This window comes from Thermobia domestica, chromosome 3 (assembly GCF_964235325.1).
Source record: "Thermobia domestica chromosome 3, izTheDome1.hap1.1, whole genome shotgun sequence".
NCBI classification, from domain to species: Eukaryota; Metazoa; Arthropoda; class Insecta; order Zygentoma; family Lepismatidae; genus Thermobia; species Thermobia domestica.
This window is the reverse complement of record NC_137456.1, coordinates 88,963,725-88,982,837: the sequence shown is the minus strand read 5'-3', so window position 1 is coordinate 88,982,837 and position 19,113 is coordinate 88,963,725. Positions and strand designations below refer to the sequence as shown.

The following is a 19,113-nucleotide window of genomic DNA, read 5'->3' as shown; positions in this document are numbered from 1 at the left end:
AAAGAAATGGTGCACGGAACCAGGTAAAATACATGTATACGTGCATGTTCATTTTCTTCTTTAGTTATTACTACAAAAATTTACGAAATCAAGAAAAATGTTAAGATTACTTCATCACATTTGCAGGATGTTTCTAAATTTCTAGTACTTTACTTCCACCAATATTTTCTTCGGAGGAGTCAAAATGGGAAATGAAAATTTAAGTGTAGTGGATTAACATAAAATAATACCACAAGGGTGTACAACGAAATAATTAATTATATATACATATATATAATCGGTGTTTAATATAAGGATTCAATTACATGAGTATTACAGAAAAGCAGTTTTGTATCATGAAGAAGTTTGAAATTGTTTCCACACACAGAGATGTTACTAAATTATAACCTCAAATTCAAAGAAAAAGGAGCATTGTTCAAAGTTTTAAGCGTCTCTATAGATAGAACACCATCAAGGTACCAACGAATAACAACCCAGTTCAAGCTGCTATTAAAAGAAAGAATAAAGTGTTAAACAAAAACTAATATGGAACGAAACGGAGCAACCTTAGTTATCACGGTATTTCCTTTTGTTTTCAATCCTAATGTGTTTTACTATGTTACACTATTATTACAAACATTTCTTCACTTTGTTACGATGCAACAATTTACGTAAACCACAATACTAAGACATTCTAAGAGAATTAATTCAGTTACCTTTCTCAACTGGTTGTTCGAATGTCGCCTGTACAGGCTGAAGAATGGGATTAAGGCCAACTGCTGCTGCTAGTGGCTTCACTGGTGCTATCGAAGATTTTGTAGGAGTTATTGAGTTGAAGATGTCTCCAAGTGCTTCCAGATCTGATTTCTTTCCATCACCAGAGCCATCCATTGATACCTGTGGTGCTACAGGTAGAGACTTGGAATCTAAACCTTTAGAACAAAAAAACTTCTGAATACAGTACACTAATATAACAATAGAAAATTCATCATCTAACATCGTATGTTATTTACTTGAACTTATTACAGAACGATGTTGTTCTAATACATATGTAATAAATACAAACATGCAAAATTTTGAACAGGGCTTAAATAATGACTTTAAACAACGTCGTACACGGGCCGACGAAGTTTAAAAGGAGTACAGAATTTTTCGAAAAAGGAACAAGAAGTGATAAAATGACTATGCACAGTCAATCTTCGGGTCCTAATCCGGCCGTTCACTGCACCTAGTCTTCGTATAAATACTATCACGAAAATTTTAATGCATTGACACACAATGCTGAGAGATATATTCATGTCTTAATAATACAAGTGACATGATAGGTGTTGAACACAAATCACACATCAATATTCAAAATGACCACCTTTAGCATCTTTGGAGACCATTTGTGACCATTCATCAATTGCATTACGCAACACATCAACAGCAAATACCATTATTGACTTCACAAGAGAGCACTTCAAACTTGGAACATTTGTGTGCCTCCTCTTCTAAACCATTTAGTGACCACATACCACAATTTTTACTGGATTTTATTGTAAATTCCTTACTTTTAGTACCACTAAGTTAGTTTTTGACTATTGATGGTTATGTATATGATATTAGAATGTTAGGACCGATTGCTGCGAGAATGACTAATTCGGCGATAATGAAATATCCCACATGTTTGTAGACTAAAATTCATTGTGGCAAAGTTGTGTTGCACGTTATCGTCTGTAAAGTAATTTCCGTTTCGATACAAGATAATCTCATATTAATTTAAACTGAATTTTAATTTAATTTACAGATAAATTTAATCTCACATTTAAGATGAATGAGTAGTAATTTAATAGAACTATTAGTCGAAAAGCAGTACTTGAAAGAGTTTTACAAAATTTACTTTGATCCCCATTTTTTTTTTTCAATGGGAATGGCTAGCTTTGGACTTCCAATAAAAATACTTCTATCAAATGTTATCGACTGCACATAACTTTCTCATTGATTTTTTACTTGCAATGTTGCAAATTTTTCTTTTCAGTTTTGTTACGCACCACGTAAATATGTTCTACAATAAGAAGATGAAATATTTCATTGGATTATTTCTAATTCCGTATGAAGGAGCCTACTTTGAAGAAATTAGGAGCTGAAGTTCATATGTATATTTTTCTTACGAATATTTTGTTTAGGGGTGTACTTTAATAAAATCCTTTTCCCCAGAGCACATTATGAGTAAGTGTTAGTTGCTTTAAATTATGTTTAAAAAATAATAATACTAAATAAATAAATAAATACAATTCTGCCTTCTTATTTATTGTGATACCAATAATGTGGTCTATTTTGGTGCTCCTTATTCCTGTTGGCTGTGTGGTAAAAGATAAATCAGGCAAGTGAGAATTGTAAAATTTTTCCATACATAGTGGTATCTTACAAAAACGAAATGAGTTCGTCTCATGTATTACCAGTAGGTATGGAAGAATATAGTGAAATCCACATACACAAAAAAGGATCTGCTCACTAAATGGGAGACCACAGTTCGATTCTGTGCCAGTATAGTAATATTTTTCTTTATTTTTTTCCAACATATATAAATATTTCATATAATTTACGCATGACAAAAATCTTGTTATTTTTTCCTCTTTGTGTCTTATTCAGTGAATATGATCACAAATACTTACGGTATTTTTTCAAATCACTAACAACAGCAAACAACATAAACTACGAACTCCCAGAATTCTACGTACGAAGGTTGGAACTTTTAAAGAGTGGCAATTATTTATTTTCGATTGATACACGATACAAAATAGATACATGTTACAAAGGTTTATAGTCCAATATAGTCACCAGCATTGTGTGTAACCCACTGCCAGCAATGTGGAAGTTGTTGGGCCAGCAATGTGGAAGTTGTTGGATAACTGTGACAGCACCTATTGTGTTGATAGTTCTAATGGATCAGTCTACTGCCTGAAGAATCTCTTGAACAGTTCTGGAACGAATTTTTTCACAAAAAGTTTCTTTCTTATTTCATCTTAGGAATCAACTCACAATCATAAGGGCTTAAGTCTGAGGAGTAGGGTGGATGGTACAGCACTTTCCATCTCCATCGATCGAACAAATTAAGTCACATGTTGCGTTTTATGCGCCCGAACGTCGTCTAGCAAAATGATGGGTGGGTTCTGCAAAAAGTGTGGCTGCTTCTTCCTCAAGGTTGTTCGCAAATTGTGTTCCAAACAAGGAATTAAAATACTGCTCACTGATTATCTGATGTGGAGGAATGGTATGCGGTAGGATTATACCATCCCAGTCGTACATGAGAATCAAAAGTAACTTTTACATTGCTGATATTTTGAACTTTCGAGATGACCCTAATGACGCTATTGTTTGATAGCCGATTCAATTGTAGCTTGTACGATTTGACCCATGCTTAATGATAACGGCGTAAGAAAACCTCTGCTTTCCGACTGTAGTGTTCTAAGTGGGTACGACCAGCGTCGTATCGAAGCCATTAACACATGTGGAACCCAACGTAATGTTTTTCTCATGGTCATGCTTTCTTTCAGAAGGTGCAGAACAATCGTACGCGTTAATTTTGTTTCTTAAGCCAGCTCACGAATAGTATGGGGTCAATCAGTGTCCAGTAACGCGGTAATAGCATTCACGTCTTCTTCACTGATACGGGGACAAACAGGCTGTTGTATGTCTTCCACATTTTGGCCGTCCCACTTTGAAGGCTCGTACCTACCTTGCCATTATTCTATATGGCAATACAGATTCCCCGCCAGCCTCTTTAAGACCTTTATGACACTTTCGTGCTGTACGGCATCTGGCACATGCAATAATCTTGCCTTACACTGTCCAGTACGTGTAGTGTGTAACATAGACCGCCTGATACGCGAGGCTCTGTTCTTTTCGTCTACTTTCCTTGCACGTGACGTCGATAATACCCATTTGAGCTCAGGTACGGTAGGTATGCGACTAACATTTGGTATGAGGGGTATTATCTGATTCCGTTACTCTAGTCTCTAAAGGAGTGCTGCCACTATTACAGTTCCAATCTTCGTATATATAATACATAGAAAAGGTGATTAAAGTGACTCTCATTGTCTAACTAGAACATTTTCTTCAGCAAACACGAAGTACAATAGGATGACTATTCGAAAACTTTAAAGTAATGATGATGATGGTAATGGGAGCAGTGAACCACATAGACATGGATCAGGGTTTAGTACCGAGATTACGAAGCCATATGCATGAAGTAACACTCTTCCTAATGACAATTTATTCTTTCGTTCTCTATTCAAACTTGTATAATTGTTTTGATTCTGCGTGCTCGAGGAAAAATTATATTTGATACATGTGACTTCAGAAAGACATCAGAGACATACTTCAGACAATGATATGTATAATCCTTGCGGGTGGGAGAAAGAAAGGAAAAAAAAAGCAAGAAAAAGAAAAACTAAAAATAGGGTGAAAAATAAAAAAGACCAAAAGAAAAAAAATAAAGAAAGAAAAACTCGTAACTTAATTGGTAAAGCAACTTTCGATTCACGTTTCAGAAAATACAATGGTGAGTTTTTTTCTACTTTAGTGTTGTTTCGCTGATCTACTCTTCATTTTTCTTTTTTACGTAACTTAGAAAACTATCCTATACATACCTAACGTTGCTAATTGATTATCCAACAATGTGACTGGCGGCAACTTCTCCTCACTTGGTGTACTTAAATCTAAAAGCGAAGCGGACACAGTTGGAGTGCTACTGCTCTTTGGTTGCTCAGGAGGTATCTTTCCCTGCACGATGATGGACTCATATTTCTCTAGAACTTTACTCAGTTCATCACTCGCCTTCAAAATATCACCTACAAGCAACACAAAATATTATTTCAAAATACATATTAAACAGTAAAATAGCTAACATAAGAAATATTCATATTCCTTTACTTAAACACTCGATATTTTGCTTAAATATAATGGAATTTGCATATAGTGCACAGAGAATGTTTTATCACATGAAATACTAGCCTGCTTAAAATGATCCTCTCTAAACAATTATACAGTTTCATAGAAACAATTATAAACTATATGAAATAAAATGGAAATTAGTGACAAACTACGTAGTACACAAACTGTATTGCACATGTAAACGGCACTTCGAATTTAGGTTATGACAGAGTTTAGGTTATCTCTGGCAATGATGTGGCGCAGACGAACAGCAAAATTGTTCACGACTCGCTGAAGTGTCGGAACATCGATGCTGTAGATGACCTCCTAAATGGCAATTTTCAGCTCGGCAATGATTTTGGGGTTATTGCTGTACACCTTCTCCTTAACATAGCCCCACAAAAATGAGTCATATGGGTTCAGATCTGGGGAATATGGCGGCCAAGCGAGTTCCCTTCCAGTGGCCTCTGGATACCCGAGTGAATGCGGTCCCCAAAATACTCTTCCAGGACGTCACTCACATGATCCGATGTGGTCAAGCTTCGTCTTGCATGAACCACATCTTGTCGAAATCAGGGTCACTTTGGATAATGGGTATAAAATCATTTTCCAAACCGTTATGTATCGTGCAGTAGTCACCGTGCCGTCAAGGAATATCGCATCGATTATTCCATGACTGGACATCGCACACCACACCGTCACCCATTCAGGGTGGAGAAACGTCTCCATTGCGAAATGCAGATTCTGTCCCTCAAATGGACCATTTTCACTTGCAAATGGTCGACATCAACACGTTGTATGGGTATGCACATACGAATTCCCATGTGCACGCCACACAGTTTGGACGTCATTACGCGAACCGTTCAGAAATTATGACGGTTTTATTTCACATAGTTCATTAATTATTACCCTGTAAGACAATTTATCTCACTGAAATATATACGAAATGTCCTATAATTGTCTGAATAGGACCACATTAAACAGGTTAGTATTTTATTACATTTAGTTCACTGAAGTGAGAATAGACAAACGGTTACAGCTCTTCCCTTTGGTTGGAGTGCGGAGTTGGTTCCTTAATCCTTTCCTCTCTCTCTCGTTCCCTAAAACGATTTATGAAAGGACAATGATTTAGTTCAATCTGTCATTCACAGAAGGCTCCGCGCTGCCGACGTATACTAAAACTAGCAACACGAATGTCTCGAGCGTCTTGTTTTCTATGTTGAAAAATAAGATAAGACATGTGTTTCATTATGTATATGTTTTGATTTTGTTACCCATCAATCGTTTGGCAGGCAAAACTAATGTGTGTTAGTTTTTGATTTTTTCCGCTGTTGAGGACTAACAAATAAAATATAAAAATTACAAAGCTTGGTACTACAAGAGGGACGAGATTATTCCACGGTCCCGACCTACCTCTGCTCCATCCTGAGTCATGATCCGTGAGTTATATGGTAAGCACCTCTATAGCTAATTACATTTTAGCACTGAGTAAATTCAAACTACTGTATCTACTACAGGAAATATTTGAGGACCTCACTCAAGGAAAGGATGGAAAAAACACTCTCAGTACCAAAGGGATGGTACCGTACTCAAAGCAAATAGTGTAATTTCACGAATCTTACAAAAAACTTAGGTTTTAAAAGTAGATCTTAACTCGGAAAATCGACGTTCCCTCTGGCAAACTCTGATTCTATAGTCACGTCACAGATCTCGGCTTAACATATTGTATGTATTAAAATAATTAGTTAAAGAACGTAAGGAACATTATCTTCAGCGTAAAAATGTGAAAAACATTAAAATAGGTTAAAGTATCTTAAATCTTACAAAAAGACCCGCAAGTCAAGGGCACAAATAAAAGTCAACAAATGGATCCTATCCCTCCGCTAATTTAACTCACTCAGAATTATTACTTCTCTCCTCCTTCCAATCTTAATAACTTTCCTTATCTCCTTGGTCCATTCGAAGGCCTTTCTAATCAAGACTATACACGTAGTATAGTTCCATGTTAGTGACGTACAGCACTAATTAAACAATATCGATCTAATTATTTTCAATGTATAAATTTATTAACTCGGCATTTCAAATTGAAATACACATTTTTTTAAAATATCAAACACCTAGTTTGACGTTGTTACATACGTAACTAAAACTTATATTACGATAATTTTAAGTTTACCTTTTTATTTCTATATTTTCAGAATCTGGACTTTCGTCTGTGAGATTTCGCTTCTCCAATATACAAAACGATAAACTTAAAATCATCGATATGTGTTCCTTACGGTCATTAACTAACAACAGTACTAAAATGTAAGAAAATTAACCATTACTAACTTAGCATTTCATCTTTCTCATCAGTGTCAGCAGCCAACCGAAAGACATTCGGCCTCAATCGCTCACAACTTTGCTGCAATTCTTTGATGAGTTCCAATTCTTCGTTTGAAGATTGACTGGGTCTGTAGTTGTCCAACATCTCATTTAATAGTTTTGCATTATTATGAACAGTTTCTAATTCTGTCACTCGCCTTGTAATCCTTTCAACTCGCCTTTCATCCTTAAAAGAATAAAAAATATACGATTTCTTAAAAAACTACATATATTATTTCCTATACCAATCGAAATTATGGAACGTAAAGAGATCACAGTAAATCTAATTCGCAAAGTTTGACAAGTCATGCATCAGCTCTTTGCTCTTTTCTCGGCGTTTTGCTTATTTACTTTATTTCCATTTAAGTTTGCAATCCTGTCAGGATTTCGTAATATATTGGGTTTGCGTGAATGAAATGCCCACCCCAAATGCGTCACTTTCAAAGACAGAAAAAAAAAGAAGAAAACTACAGTTCCTGGTTTATCACACACTTTTGCTGGTTTATCACTGCAACCCCACACTTTTGCTTAGCCAATGATTGGATTTCGTGGCAAGAGAAGTCTGGAATTTGCGATGTAAAGAAGTCCTCAACTGCACATTGCATCTCCCGATGATCAGGGAAGGTCTTATCTCCCAAGTGACGAGATGCAGGAAGAAGTGGTAGTCGGAGGAGAGACGTCAGCAGAATACGGTGGGTAAAAGGGTTTCATACTGTAATTCATGGAGAGTCTGCATTGTTCTTTGAACGACATGTGGGAATGAACTGTTGCGAAACATGAGAACACAATGTCTGTAGACTATTGATGAATTCTTGCCGACAAGTTTGCGGTGCATTTCATGGAAAAATGAAATGTTTAAGTTTTACGTCCCAAGGTTATACCGGCTAGGCTACAAGAGACGGTGATGATGAGAAATGAATGAAATGGTGGAATGAGCAAAGTGGAAGGAAACGGGAGAACCCTGAGAAAACCCACGCACACGGTGTTTGTCCACCACAAAGCTCACTTGGCGCAAGCTGGGATCGAACCAAGGACCCCATGCACCAAAGGTGAACGCTCTACAACTGAGCCATCGCTGCCCCCGCATTTCATGGAGTTCAGAACTAATGATCTGCATTGAATGTTTCACCTCACCTGAGAAAGACATAATGGATCACTCTCAAAACAGACAACCATATCAACAACATTTTCAGTGGGTGGAAGACGATTTAGGAAACTATCCTGTACATTAATCACGATTTAACTATTGTACTGACCGTTTACAATTGTCATTGCAGATTTATGTATCATCTGAAGTGACGACTCGAAGTAGAACACTTTCCATGTTACTCCTTACATTCAAATAACTGTACAGACTGCGGTTCTTGTTTGCCAGTGTCAACTCATGTGCCGTCCATCAGTCCCAACTTCTTCTTCTTACCCATTTCACGCAGCTGCCGAACGGCGGTGGTATGGTGTATGCCTAACTAGATTGCAATGACACGAAAACTCTCAAGGGTCTGTTTACACAGTGTTCCTGAGGAACACATCCGAATATGATATTGGCTGGTGCCCACATGGGGCTCACTTTTCAATGCTGTGTTATCAGTACGGAATCTGACAAACAACGGAGAATGTTGCGTTTATTTGCCATTCCTGTCCCACATGCACTGTTAATGTTTTCGGTGGTTTGCTGTGCAAAATGTCTGTTTGAATTCGCATTGAAACATCAATCGCAATTGCATGTTCTCCATAGTGCACGTTGACACGACCCTGTTCAACATTTTGGGCCTTTTGCTGGACGTTTACAGACTTTATGACGTTAGACGTGTGACCTTAGTCCATTCTTGTGCTGTGTTGCTTTCCATCAAACGTCAAAACGGAGATTTCATTCGCACAACCTAATATCTTGTTTGAAAGAGAAGTTACCTTCCGCTTTTTGCACGGTTCAAGATTTTTGATTATTAAAATTTGCTTTCAAGAAAATAAAATGGTTACTCAGTAATTAAATTTAGTAAGGTCAGGCCACTAATGCTCTTTCCCTTACTAACTTATTTTATTTTATCAATTGCTACATTACAATCTTCCTTATAAAATTCACAGAATACGTCTGTATTCTGATCAATCAACAATCTGATCAACAGTAATATTGCTTTTAGAAAAGTGGACAACATAAAGAAGAAAAAATGCACGCTTAGACAGTACTACTCTACATGACGTATTTCAATATTACCTTTTGGAATATCTACTTCACTTGATTTCTAGGTCTAATGTATTTGAGAAATGAGTTAAGAGTCCAACAAAACGTGGAAAATAAGCGAAAGAATAACTCAGATTTACTGTACAGTAACCTCCTGCTTTCTTGAATTTACAGTAACCTGAGCATTACGACTTGCAGACGAATAGGTATTGTCCTATTTAGACCTATGTTGAATTAGAATAGTGTGGCGCCACATCCTCTTACTTGTCGAAGTAATGGCTATGTTAATTTATTATTTTCTGTATAAAATCCTAAAACCAGTAAAATAAAACAGAAATAATTATGAGTCACGTTGCGTATTTTAAGCATTACACGCTGAGAGAAATATTGAATTGTTTTTGATTCTATAATTTGTAAGACAGGCGATTAAAAATATCACCAGTCAAATCATTCTAAGTGATCAAGCATGTGCCGCTCGACCATCTCCAAAAATTCTAACTTTTTCATGAATGTTTATCCTATATCAGGATACATCAAAACCACGATCATTGGATTTATAAAACATCTCGTAGCGACGCAGCGGCTGCTGCCATTTTGCGTTTTTTCGATTTGAGTAATTTACGGATTATTCAATATCTCCAAGTGAGTTGGTCGTACCAGAATGAAAATCGCTGGGCGCCTCCAAATTGTGCTTTGTCATCTTGACATTTTTGCCTAAAACCACTTAAAAGGGGTGAAATCAGGGCCTACAGTAGCACATTTTTGGACTTTGAAGACATATATGGGAAGAGGAAATAAATGACGTAGAGGTCTGAATTTATGTGTGCATGTAGTCTGGGGTCATAAGTTAATACACAAAATTTTGCAGACCTGTATAGCTGCTCCAAAGGTCCCAAAAAAATGTAAATTTGGGGAATTACGCCAATTCGGCATGTTTCACTATCCAATATCTCCAATCGGCTTGGATAAAAGCTCTGAAATTTTGGGAATAGTTACTCCTTTAGTATACCATAACACACACAACAGCGTGCTTTGTGTTTTTAAGCAGAAGGGGGTCAAAATATAAAGGAATGACGTCATACTCTAGGAGATGTTTTGTTCACAGATTCAATTGGAAATTCGTTTTTGTGAAGTAAAAGAAAGTAGGATGAATGGTTAGGCCAGTCAAAGTTCTCAAGCTCGTTTCTTTCCTCTAGTGTGACTCACTGGCTTATCACACCCACAGCAGCACTGGTGAGGAATGCCATTATTAGCAGAAGGCGAGAAAAGTCAAACTGCACATTTGACAAAAAGTTCGTAAGTACTCATTGCTATTACACTGATTGGGGAATGTAAATCAAACGAAAGGACAACTGTCTCCTGCATGGGTTGACAGTTAAAACAAGAATAAACAGGACTGAATATCATTGATATAGCAAACAGCAATAGCAATGAGTACTTACGAACTTTTTGTCAAATGTGCAGTTTGACTTTTCTCGCCTTCTGCTAATAATGGCATTCCTCACCAGTGCTGCTGTGGGTGTGATAAGACAGTGAGTCACACTAGAGGAAAGAAACGAGCTTGAGAACCTTGACTGGCCTAACCATTCATCCTACTTTCTTTTACTTCACAAAAACGAATTTCCAATTGAATTTGTGAACAAAACTCTCCTAGAGTATGACGTCATTCCTTTATATTTTGACTCCCTTTTGCTTAAAAACACAAAGCACGCTGTTGTGTGTGTTATGGTATACTAAAGGAGTAACTATTCCCAAAATTTCGTTTTTTTTTTTTTTTTTTTTTTTAAATCCAAGCCAATTGAAGATATTGGACAGTGAAACATGCCGAAGTGGCATAATTCCCCAACTTTACGATTTTTTTCGGGCCTTTGGGAGCAGCTATATGTCTGCAAATTTTTGTATATTAACTTATGACCCCAGACTACACACGCACACAAATTCAGACCTCTACGTCATTTTTTCCTCTTCCCATACATGTCTTCAATGTCCGAAAATGTTGCTATTGTATGCCCTGATTTCACCCCCTTCAAGTGGTTTCAGCAAAAATGTTAGAGATCAAAGTTTTAGCTCTGCACAAGTTGGAGACGTCACACAATTTTCAATTTGGTAGGACAAATACATGCTGAAATATTCAAAACAACCTAAACGCCTGAAATCATAAAAACGCAAAATGGCGGCAGCCGCTACGTCACTACGAGATGTTTTAAAAATCCAATGATCGTGGTTTTTAAGAACTCTTACATCGACTTAACATTTCTGAACAAATTATTATTATTATTATTATTATTATTATTATTATTATTATTATTATTTTGAAAAGGTCGAGTGGCAATTTTTCTTTTTTCCCAATCACTTAGCATGGATTGATCCACCAGTAAAAGTTACAGTATTGATAGATTCGAGGATGTCATGTATGTAACCGTGTAAGAAAGCATAGAAAGCGACAGCGAGAAGGGAGCCTATGTAGGAAGAACCAGTAAAAACAGTTGATCATCATGGTAACAAGAAGGAAATGACACAACTATTCTAGTCTACAGTTTATATTTCATATTTTCTGAATAGAAAGTATAGGAATGAGAAATAACCCACTACAACTAATCACTATTTTCAATAAACATAATACGTATTATCATTTGTTACCTCCTTAACCATGCTTTTAATCAATCTGTTGGCCGCCTGCAGATCATCGGGATTTTTGCTCTGAAGGAGTTTCTGCAGCAACTGAGATTTTTCTTCGTCATCGAATATGGAGTTCCTGGGTCGAGGCGGCGGTGGAGGTTGCTGTTCACCTACATAGGGAGGGTCCTCCTATACAAAGAAACATACAAGATCTATATGATCTCGGAGATTTAATAATATCACTGAAGTAGACATTTATTACAGTACGTGCAAGTTTTCTGAATGAGTTAATGAACGATGGAGGAGAATAGGAATGTCGGCAGCAGAGCCATGTATCCCCGTCACGAAAACCTGTTATGTATTTTAACAACGACAATACATGTTACAAGAAACAATAACACAATCAATTATACAGAATGTTGATGAAAAACAGTTGGTTATCGAGTTTCATTTGTAAGAATGATGTCAGAAAAACATATTTTATGTTCGAGTATTCATTTTGTACCCCTGTATTTCTAAATAAGAAAATAAATTCCACGTACCTCGCGAAATTATTAGGAAGGAACATACGGTGGATGCAAGGAAGTTATTTTCTTATTTAATGCGCTTTTACTTTAATGCAGTGAACTGCTTTCTCTCAAGTTTCTATATTTGTATAGGCAATAGTGCGTTGTTCTCAATTATCATTCAGACCGTAGAAAAGTTTAGCCAATCCGACGGCAGTTGCTAACAGGTGCAAGAGTAGTGTTAGCCAATAGTGATGTACCAGCACAGACGATTTGTGAGTATAAATTGCATATTCTGCGCCTTTCGAGAGTACGAATCGTAGAGAAAAAAAGCGTTCGTTATGAGACTTACTGTGGCTTGGTGGGAGGCGCTCGCCAATGGAACAAGAAATCACGTAGAGACTTTGCTCGTAATCTCTGCACAGACCATGTTTTCTGCAGAATGTTGTACGAGTACAATATATAAGAGTTAATAAGATCTCACTTGTGTACCCATACCATGTTGTAAATATGCTTAACATTTAGCTTGGTTGTATTAGTTTGTGCTTGAGTTTGCTTTTGATGTACTATCTTCCCGTGTAATTATGCATATGTATGCGAAATTTTCTGAGTGTCTTTATTGTTCACATGCATATTTTTCTTTAGTGTCTCAACACGGGAAGAACTCTGTCGTTTGTAATTGGCTTTGCCTCCATTCGGTGTATCTTAACGATACGCCCAACTTCTATAAAATTGGTTTGGCCTTCACGTGCAATACCCTCGTGATATTCCTATTTTGTGATTTTCTCTGAGGACCTACGGCAATCTCTATAGTTTGAACTTGCGTTATTAAGATCCTGTCATTTAAAATGCTACTTTCAGACTGATATTCGATTAGTATCCAAGAATGGTCAGACTTACCGCATTTTATTTCTGCTTTAAGCAAAATAAATTTTATTTAAATCATAGAGTATTTAAAAAAAAATCATTAGATTCAAGTCAAACAACCCTGTCTGTTACTCATTAACTTTACTAAATAGATAATACACATGTGGACACTAATCGAAAATAACTGAAAAGACAAACGTGATTTTTTTGTACAAACACTCTGTACATAATATATTGTGTATCGAATACGTGAATATAACGCACAGAAACCACGCGTGCTAACCAGTCGGCTACATGAAAGTATACATGTTTCTAAACGTTCACTTATCACTTTTAACATAAATCCATCCAATCTTACGTTGTTACTATCTTTTCCTCTACTGTAACACAAAATGCCTAACTAAATAAAGATGAGGTGTGCATACAAATATTGTAATACCTTAACAACACCCTGTTTCTTCAACATATCATAGGCTTCTTTGATTTTATGCTCGTGTGGGAAATCAAGAGTCCATGAATACATCAGTTCAAGCACTCGTTTTTTCACCTTCAGAGGTGTTCGACTTCCGAGGTATTTTGGAGAAACTAGTTTTATCATTTCATTTAGAAATCGGAATTTTCCAATCTCAACGTGGAAGTTGCCACCACAGGATTTCATACATGCCTCTAGAACCTAGAAAGAGAATTGAAGCTTTATTTAAAAAAAAAATAAAATACTTTTGATATTATTCGAACATGAAAGTAAATAATAATAATAATAATAATAATAATAATAATAAAAATACAAAGTCTGGTTTGTATTCAATTGTTTTTTTTCTCAGCCAATTAAAAAAAAGGAAACTTCCCCCTTTACGCACAGAATACATACTATATGTTTACTTGAGATTCGGTTGTATATATGAATCACCAAGCTTTCGACAGTGTGGAAACAGAAGGTCTAAAAATTAAAGGACTTTCGTTCTGACCCTGGTAAAATAACACATCGAAAATTTCATTTTTCGTATATAACATGTGAGTTTCGTTTCACAGTGTGAAACTACAAAACTATGCGAATTCAATATTCAAACTTGAAGTAGTATATCTCTAACTATTGGTTGCAGTACATTAGTATCAAAAATAGAACCTGTTCCTCGGACGCTGAATCCAAATCCAAAAGCAATTACTCGTTACGCCTTACAATTTTTGTTCTATGGCGATAAAGATTAAAATTGGAAATCGTTAATTTGAGCCAATTCTGGAATGAATAGATGGGTAACGGAAGAGGATTGAGAATTGAGGATTCATCAACATCAAACAAGGTATGTACTAGTTAATAATTTGTCAATGTTTAATTATGATACGGTAATTGGAACATTTCCACAGACACGAATAAACATGATTATAAGCATTAAAATCGTTCTCCAAAACTCGATTGTTTTATTTCACTCTACACAGAATGTTCATGAATACTGGTGTAAGAATTATCTATGTCTAGATTTCTAGTCTAACTGCAATACATTCTTTCTGCATACATATATATATATATTTATTTGTGTTTATAAAGATGATCATTTAGGTCCCACTATAGAGACAGAAATAACTCTAAGTCTGGCCGTAATCCAAGGTACATATCATATTTTCTTATCTTCATGTTTGGATACTTAAATATATGAGACTACGTCACGCAGGGCAAGGTTAAATATTGCAAGACTAATGCTAATAGTTCGTTAAATATTAGTTTATTAATGAAGTACTGAATATGAAAACACACACAATTATTATTATTATTATTATTATTATTATTATTATTATTATTATTATTATTATTATTATTACAAATCTCTAGATTAACACTACAAAATTTACAATGAGGTAAAAGAATCCATCGTCTTTTTTATATTATTTAAAGAATCTCGGACTTTTATTAGGGAAAAGCGGCTTCCGTTAAATTCCTTAACTGTGTAATATTTCAATTCTTCACATTTTTCTAAACGTAAGTCATAATAGGCATAACACCTGAAAAGCCCTTTTACGGGCCTACATAGAGTTTCCTATCAACCAAACTTTTTAATTTCAATATAGTAGTTTCTATTAAAATATCACTTTCATTTAACAAATTATTAAAAAAATAAAAAAATAAATAAATCTAATCTTTCCTTTAAAAAAACCTACGAACAAATTACAGAAATCAACTTACGTGAAGACCTTGCAGTGCTTCCCATTCTTGAGGAGACTGAATTTTATGAGCGATAAGTCTAGCGGCGATCTGGGGTCCCTCAAATTCTCTATTCACCTGATTGCAGAAGGCTTCCACAGCAGACACATCAGGACTCTGATTCAAAGGATTGGTTGCTTTCACTGAAACAAACAACTGTAATGAGTCTCTAAAAACAATCTCAACACCACAAGTCCATAGCCATAGAGGGGAGGGAGGGGAATATACTGAAACTAAAATTCTAAATATGAATATAGTCCGTGATGCAATACAGGATTTTGATACAATACAAATCTAACTATAACATACTTTATTGTAATCAACGACGAAGATGATTAATTCTTATTCCAACGACTGAATAACTTATCTACTTACAGAAGCTATAGGGTACATATTCCCAAGAAAAATAGTTTATCTTATACCTGGAGCTTACTCGTAGCTAAGCGGTTGGCGTACGCGCATTTGGCGTGGGAGGTTGGTTTTGATTTGATAAAAATTTACCATTGTATAATCATATATCTAATATACAGGGTGGACCATTTATCTTGGTATGTCTTTATAACGTTTATACTAATGGACGTGCGTTCTTACTTTGCAATATTACATGACAAATATAGTATTGTAGGTTTTTTTTTCAGGTGGATTTGAAATATGTAATAACTGGCGTAGTGCCATTGATTAAATACAACTTTATGTGGGATTGGGAACATTGTTAACCTTGTAGTATTAATGAGTATGTCAAAAATGTCATTCTGCAATATTTGCGTGGTACCAAATTTCAGCGTTTTTTGTTCATTAGTTTGAAAGTTCCAATGGCGTATCAACATAAAAGGTCCACACTATATATGAAGGGTAAGGGGAAAAAACAAGGAATGTCACAAAACTGCATTTTCGAGAAAACGGCGTTTTAATATTGAAAACCGCGTACAAAGAATAGGGTTATAAAATATTTTGCCACTTTTTACATGAACATTTCTACATCTACGAATGCATGGCATAGACAGTCAAATAGTGCCAAGAGTCACCAACAGATAGGACAAAGCACCCGAAAAAGAACATACATGGACATTCCTTGTTTTTTCCCCGTACCCTTCATATGTCTTACATACAGAATTATTTAACTTACTTTATGCAGGACTAAGAACCAGGCTATTCAAGAACTGAAAAACAATTGATTATACTAACTACTCGACTGATGTCTTCAAATGAATTTTCTCATTCGATTCTGTAAGTGAAATAAAATTTCTAGTTAAGTCCCATGGTACTGCCCTATAGGTTAAAGGAGATAATGTGAGTGAATTAAGAAATAATTGGTAGAATAACAGTGTAGGAGGAAACGGGACAACCGGGGAAAACACATTGATATGATGTTTACCACAAACTCACGTGGTGGGGATCAAACCAGGGACCCTCACACCAGACATGCTCTCTACCAGTGAATTACCGCGCCTTCCTCTCAATCCATTCAGTAAAAATCATTCGTTATATATGCATTAACATACACATTTAAGAGTAAAATTTTGAACGGATACAAAAACTAAGTAATACTGATACGTTAACTAGCTTCGTTCATCGTATATTTATTTATTTACTTCTAAAATAGAGACATGATAATATTTTCATGGTGCATTGGAAAAAAAGTATGCATTCAATATCGATCATTTAGAAAGCAAATGAGTAATTCATTGGACCATTCATTTTCAGCATTAAGACATAGTTTGTCTGTTTAACGTAGACTGAATTAAAAGTGTTCCTATCGAAAACCGAATCCTGGAATCTAATGCCAAAGATGCTTTTGCAAACCATACGCACGAGGCAGGTTCAAAATATGCATGAAATTCGCAAATGTACCAGGTACCGAAGTTACTAACATCCCATGAGTGTTTTCCGCCTTTGACCTTACTCTAAATGATTTGACAATCGATTCTCTACGTATTGTTATTTTAAAATTTTGAATTACATATGTAACACTTCCGTATTTGTCAGTAGGTTTGCATGCTTGCTTTCACAGCAACATTACAGTGGTAAATCAATATAAAAATTAGTTCAAGAATATTAATTTGTTCCCTAAACCCCTTCCACCCGAAAAGTTACATAAACATACATCAGGTTTTATCATTTTCCAAAATTGTAAAATACACTAAAATAGTGTTCTTATTCTTTATCTTTATAATAATATAAATGTGACAATCATAAACAATGATTCGCAATTCAACTGTGGATTCTTCTCGTCTTTGATACAATATGAATAATTCTTTCGTGTGTGTGACAAGCAGAACAAATTTATCCCACTTCGCTCGGGTTGAGTACGTCAACACATCCACAGAGCTTAGGCTCCACTCTATTTTCTCTTTTCCTTCGATCCTATCTGCCGATGGAAACAGATTATTTTTTCCGTCATGAAAAATGTGTAACTACATTATATTTAACAGCAAATGTTTAAAGGGCTGCTCTATGAGGAAAACGAAGCCAGAACACGTAAACAAAGTAAATCAAGCATCGTTACTTGTTGCCAAATCTTTTATAGACATCAGGACTGCAAACTCCATATATATATATATATATATATATATATATATATATATATATTAATATGGAGTTTGCAGTTCTGATGTCGGGGATCCCACTCTTTAAAAAAAATCCAGGATATTTCCAGGACAAATCACAAATTTTCCAGGACTTCGACACAGGAAGGTATAAAAGGATTGCAACTGTAGATTCAAAACTCACAACAGTGAAATGAAAAGTACAGTAGCTTATGCAGTGAATATTAATGCAAATACAATATTAATATACAATACACATTAACAATAATAAAATACATAAAGCGGAGCGTAATGTGCTGCTGCTTTTTTGGTGGCTTCCCAACCCCCCTCACAGCCACCCGATCCACCCACATCCAGCACATGCAGTTTCATTCTTTCTACGTGACATTTTAATTGTGAACTGACCAAATTTACACACAATAAAAATCTATTTTTCATACATGTCATCTTCATTGCGTGACAGATATAATTAGAGGAGAAAAGGAATTATATTACAAGTTTTTCAACTCAGTATGGAATTGTGTGATTTCCTCATCTATAGACATAATCTCTTTCTTCTTTAGCAAAGCTGCTCTACGGATAGCATTTGACTTTGTCAATAAAGTAAAGCAAGATTTCTGCTCTGCTTCATGTGCAAGCTAGTTTGCTTCAGTCTCTAAAGCTTTACTTGTTTCCGTCAATTCTCTTTTCTCCCTCTGCAGCTGCTGTACATTTTCACTTATCTCTTTCCTCTTGCTCTGCACTTGACTTTCTCTTTCAACATTCCTTATTTTCTCCAGCTCTGCCTTGCATGGAAGGCATGATGCAGCATTTCTTTCATGATGTTGACTGAAATAAAATCTTTATGGGAAATGTTATCATACACCAATCTCAAACCGATCAATCATTTCTCCTTCGTATTTTAAACAAGCAAATCTTTATGTTGTAGCCTCGGTCAGTAAA

The 19,113-nt window shown here is 35.6% G+C and overlaps 1 protein-coding gene across 2 annotated transcripts in view; it reads right to left on the bottom strand.

The window, feature by feature from the left end:
- Positions 1–19,113, bottom strand: part of Gga (ADP-ribosylation factor-binding protein Gga) — a 56,666-nt gene that overhangs the window by 20,281 nt on the left and 17,272 nt on the right. For both annotated transcript variants that reach the window (XM_081751267.1, XM_081751268.1), the window contains exons 2-7: positions 15,608–15,768; positions 13,871–14,104; positions 12,080–12,247; positions 7,228–7,447; positions 4,614–4,814; positions 696–911 (exon numbers count right to left, since the gene is read on the bottom strand). In XM_081751267.1, coding sequence (XP_081607393.1) covers positions 696–911; positions 4,614–4,814; positions 7,228–7,447; positions 12,080–12,247; positions 13,871–14,104; positions 15,608–15,768 — 1,200 coding nt within the window. The remainder of the gene's footprint in view (positions 1–695; positions 912–4,613; positions 4,815–7,227; positions 7,448–12,079; positions 12,248–13,870; positions 14,105–15,607; positions 15,769–19,113) is intronic.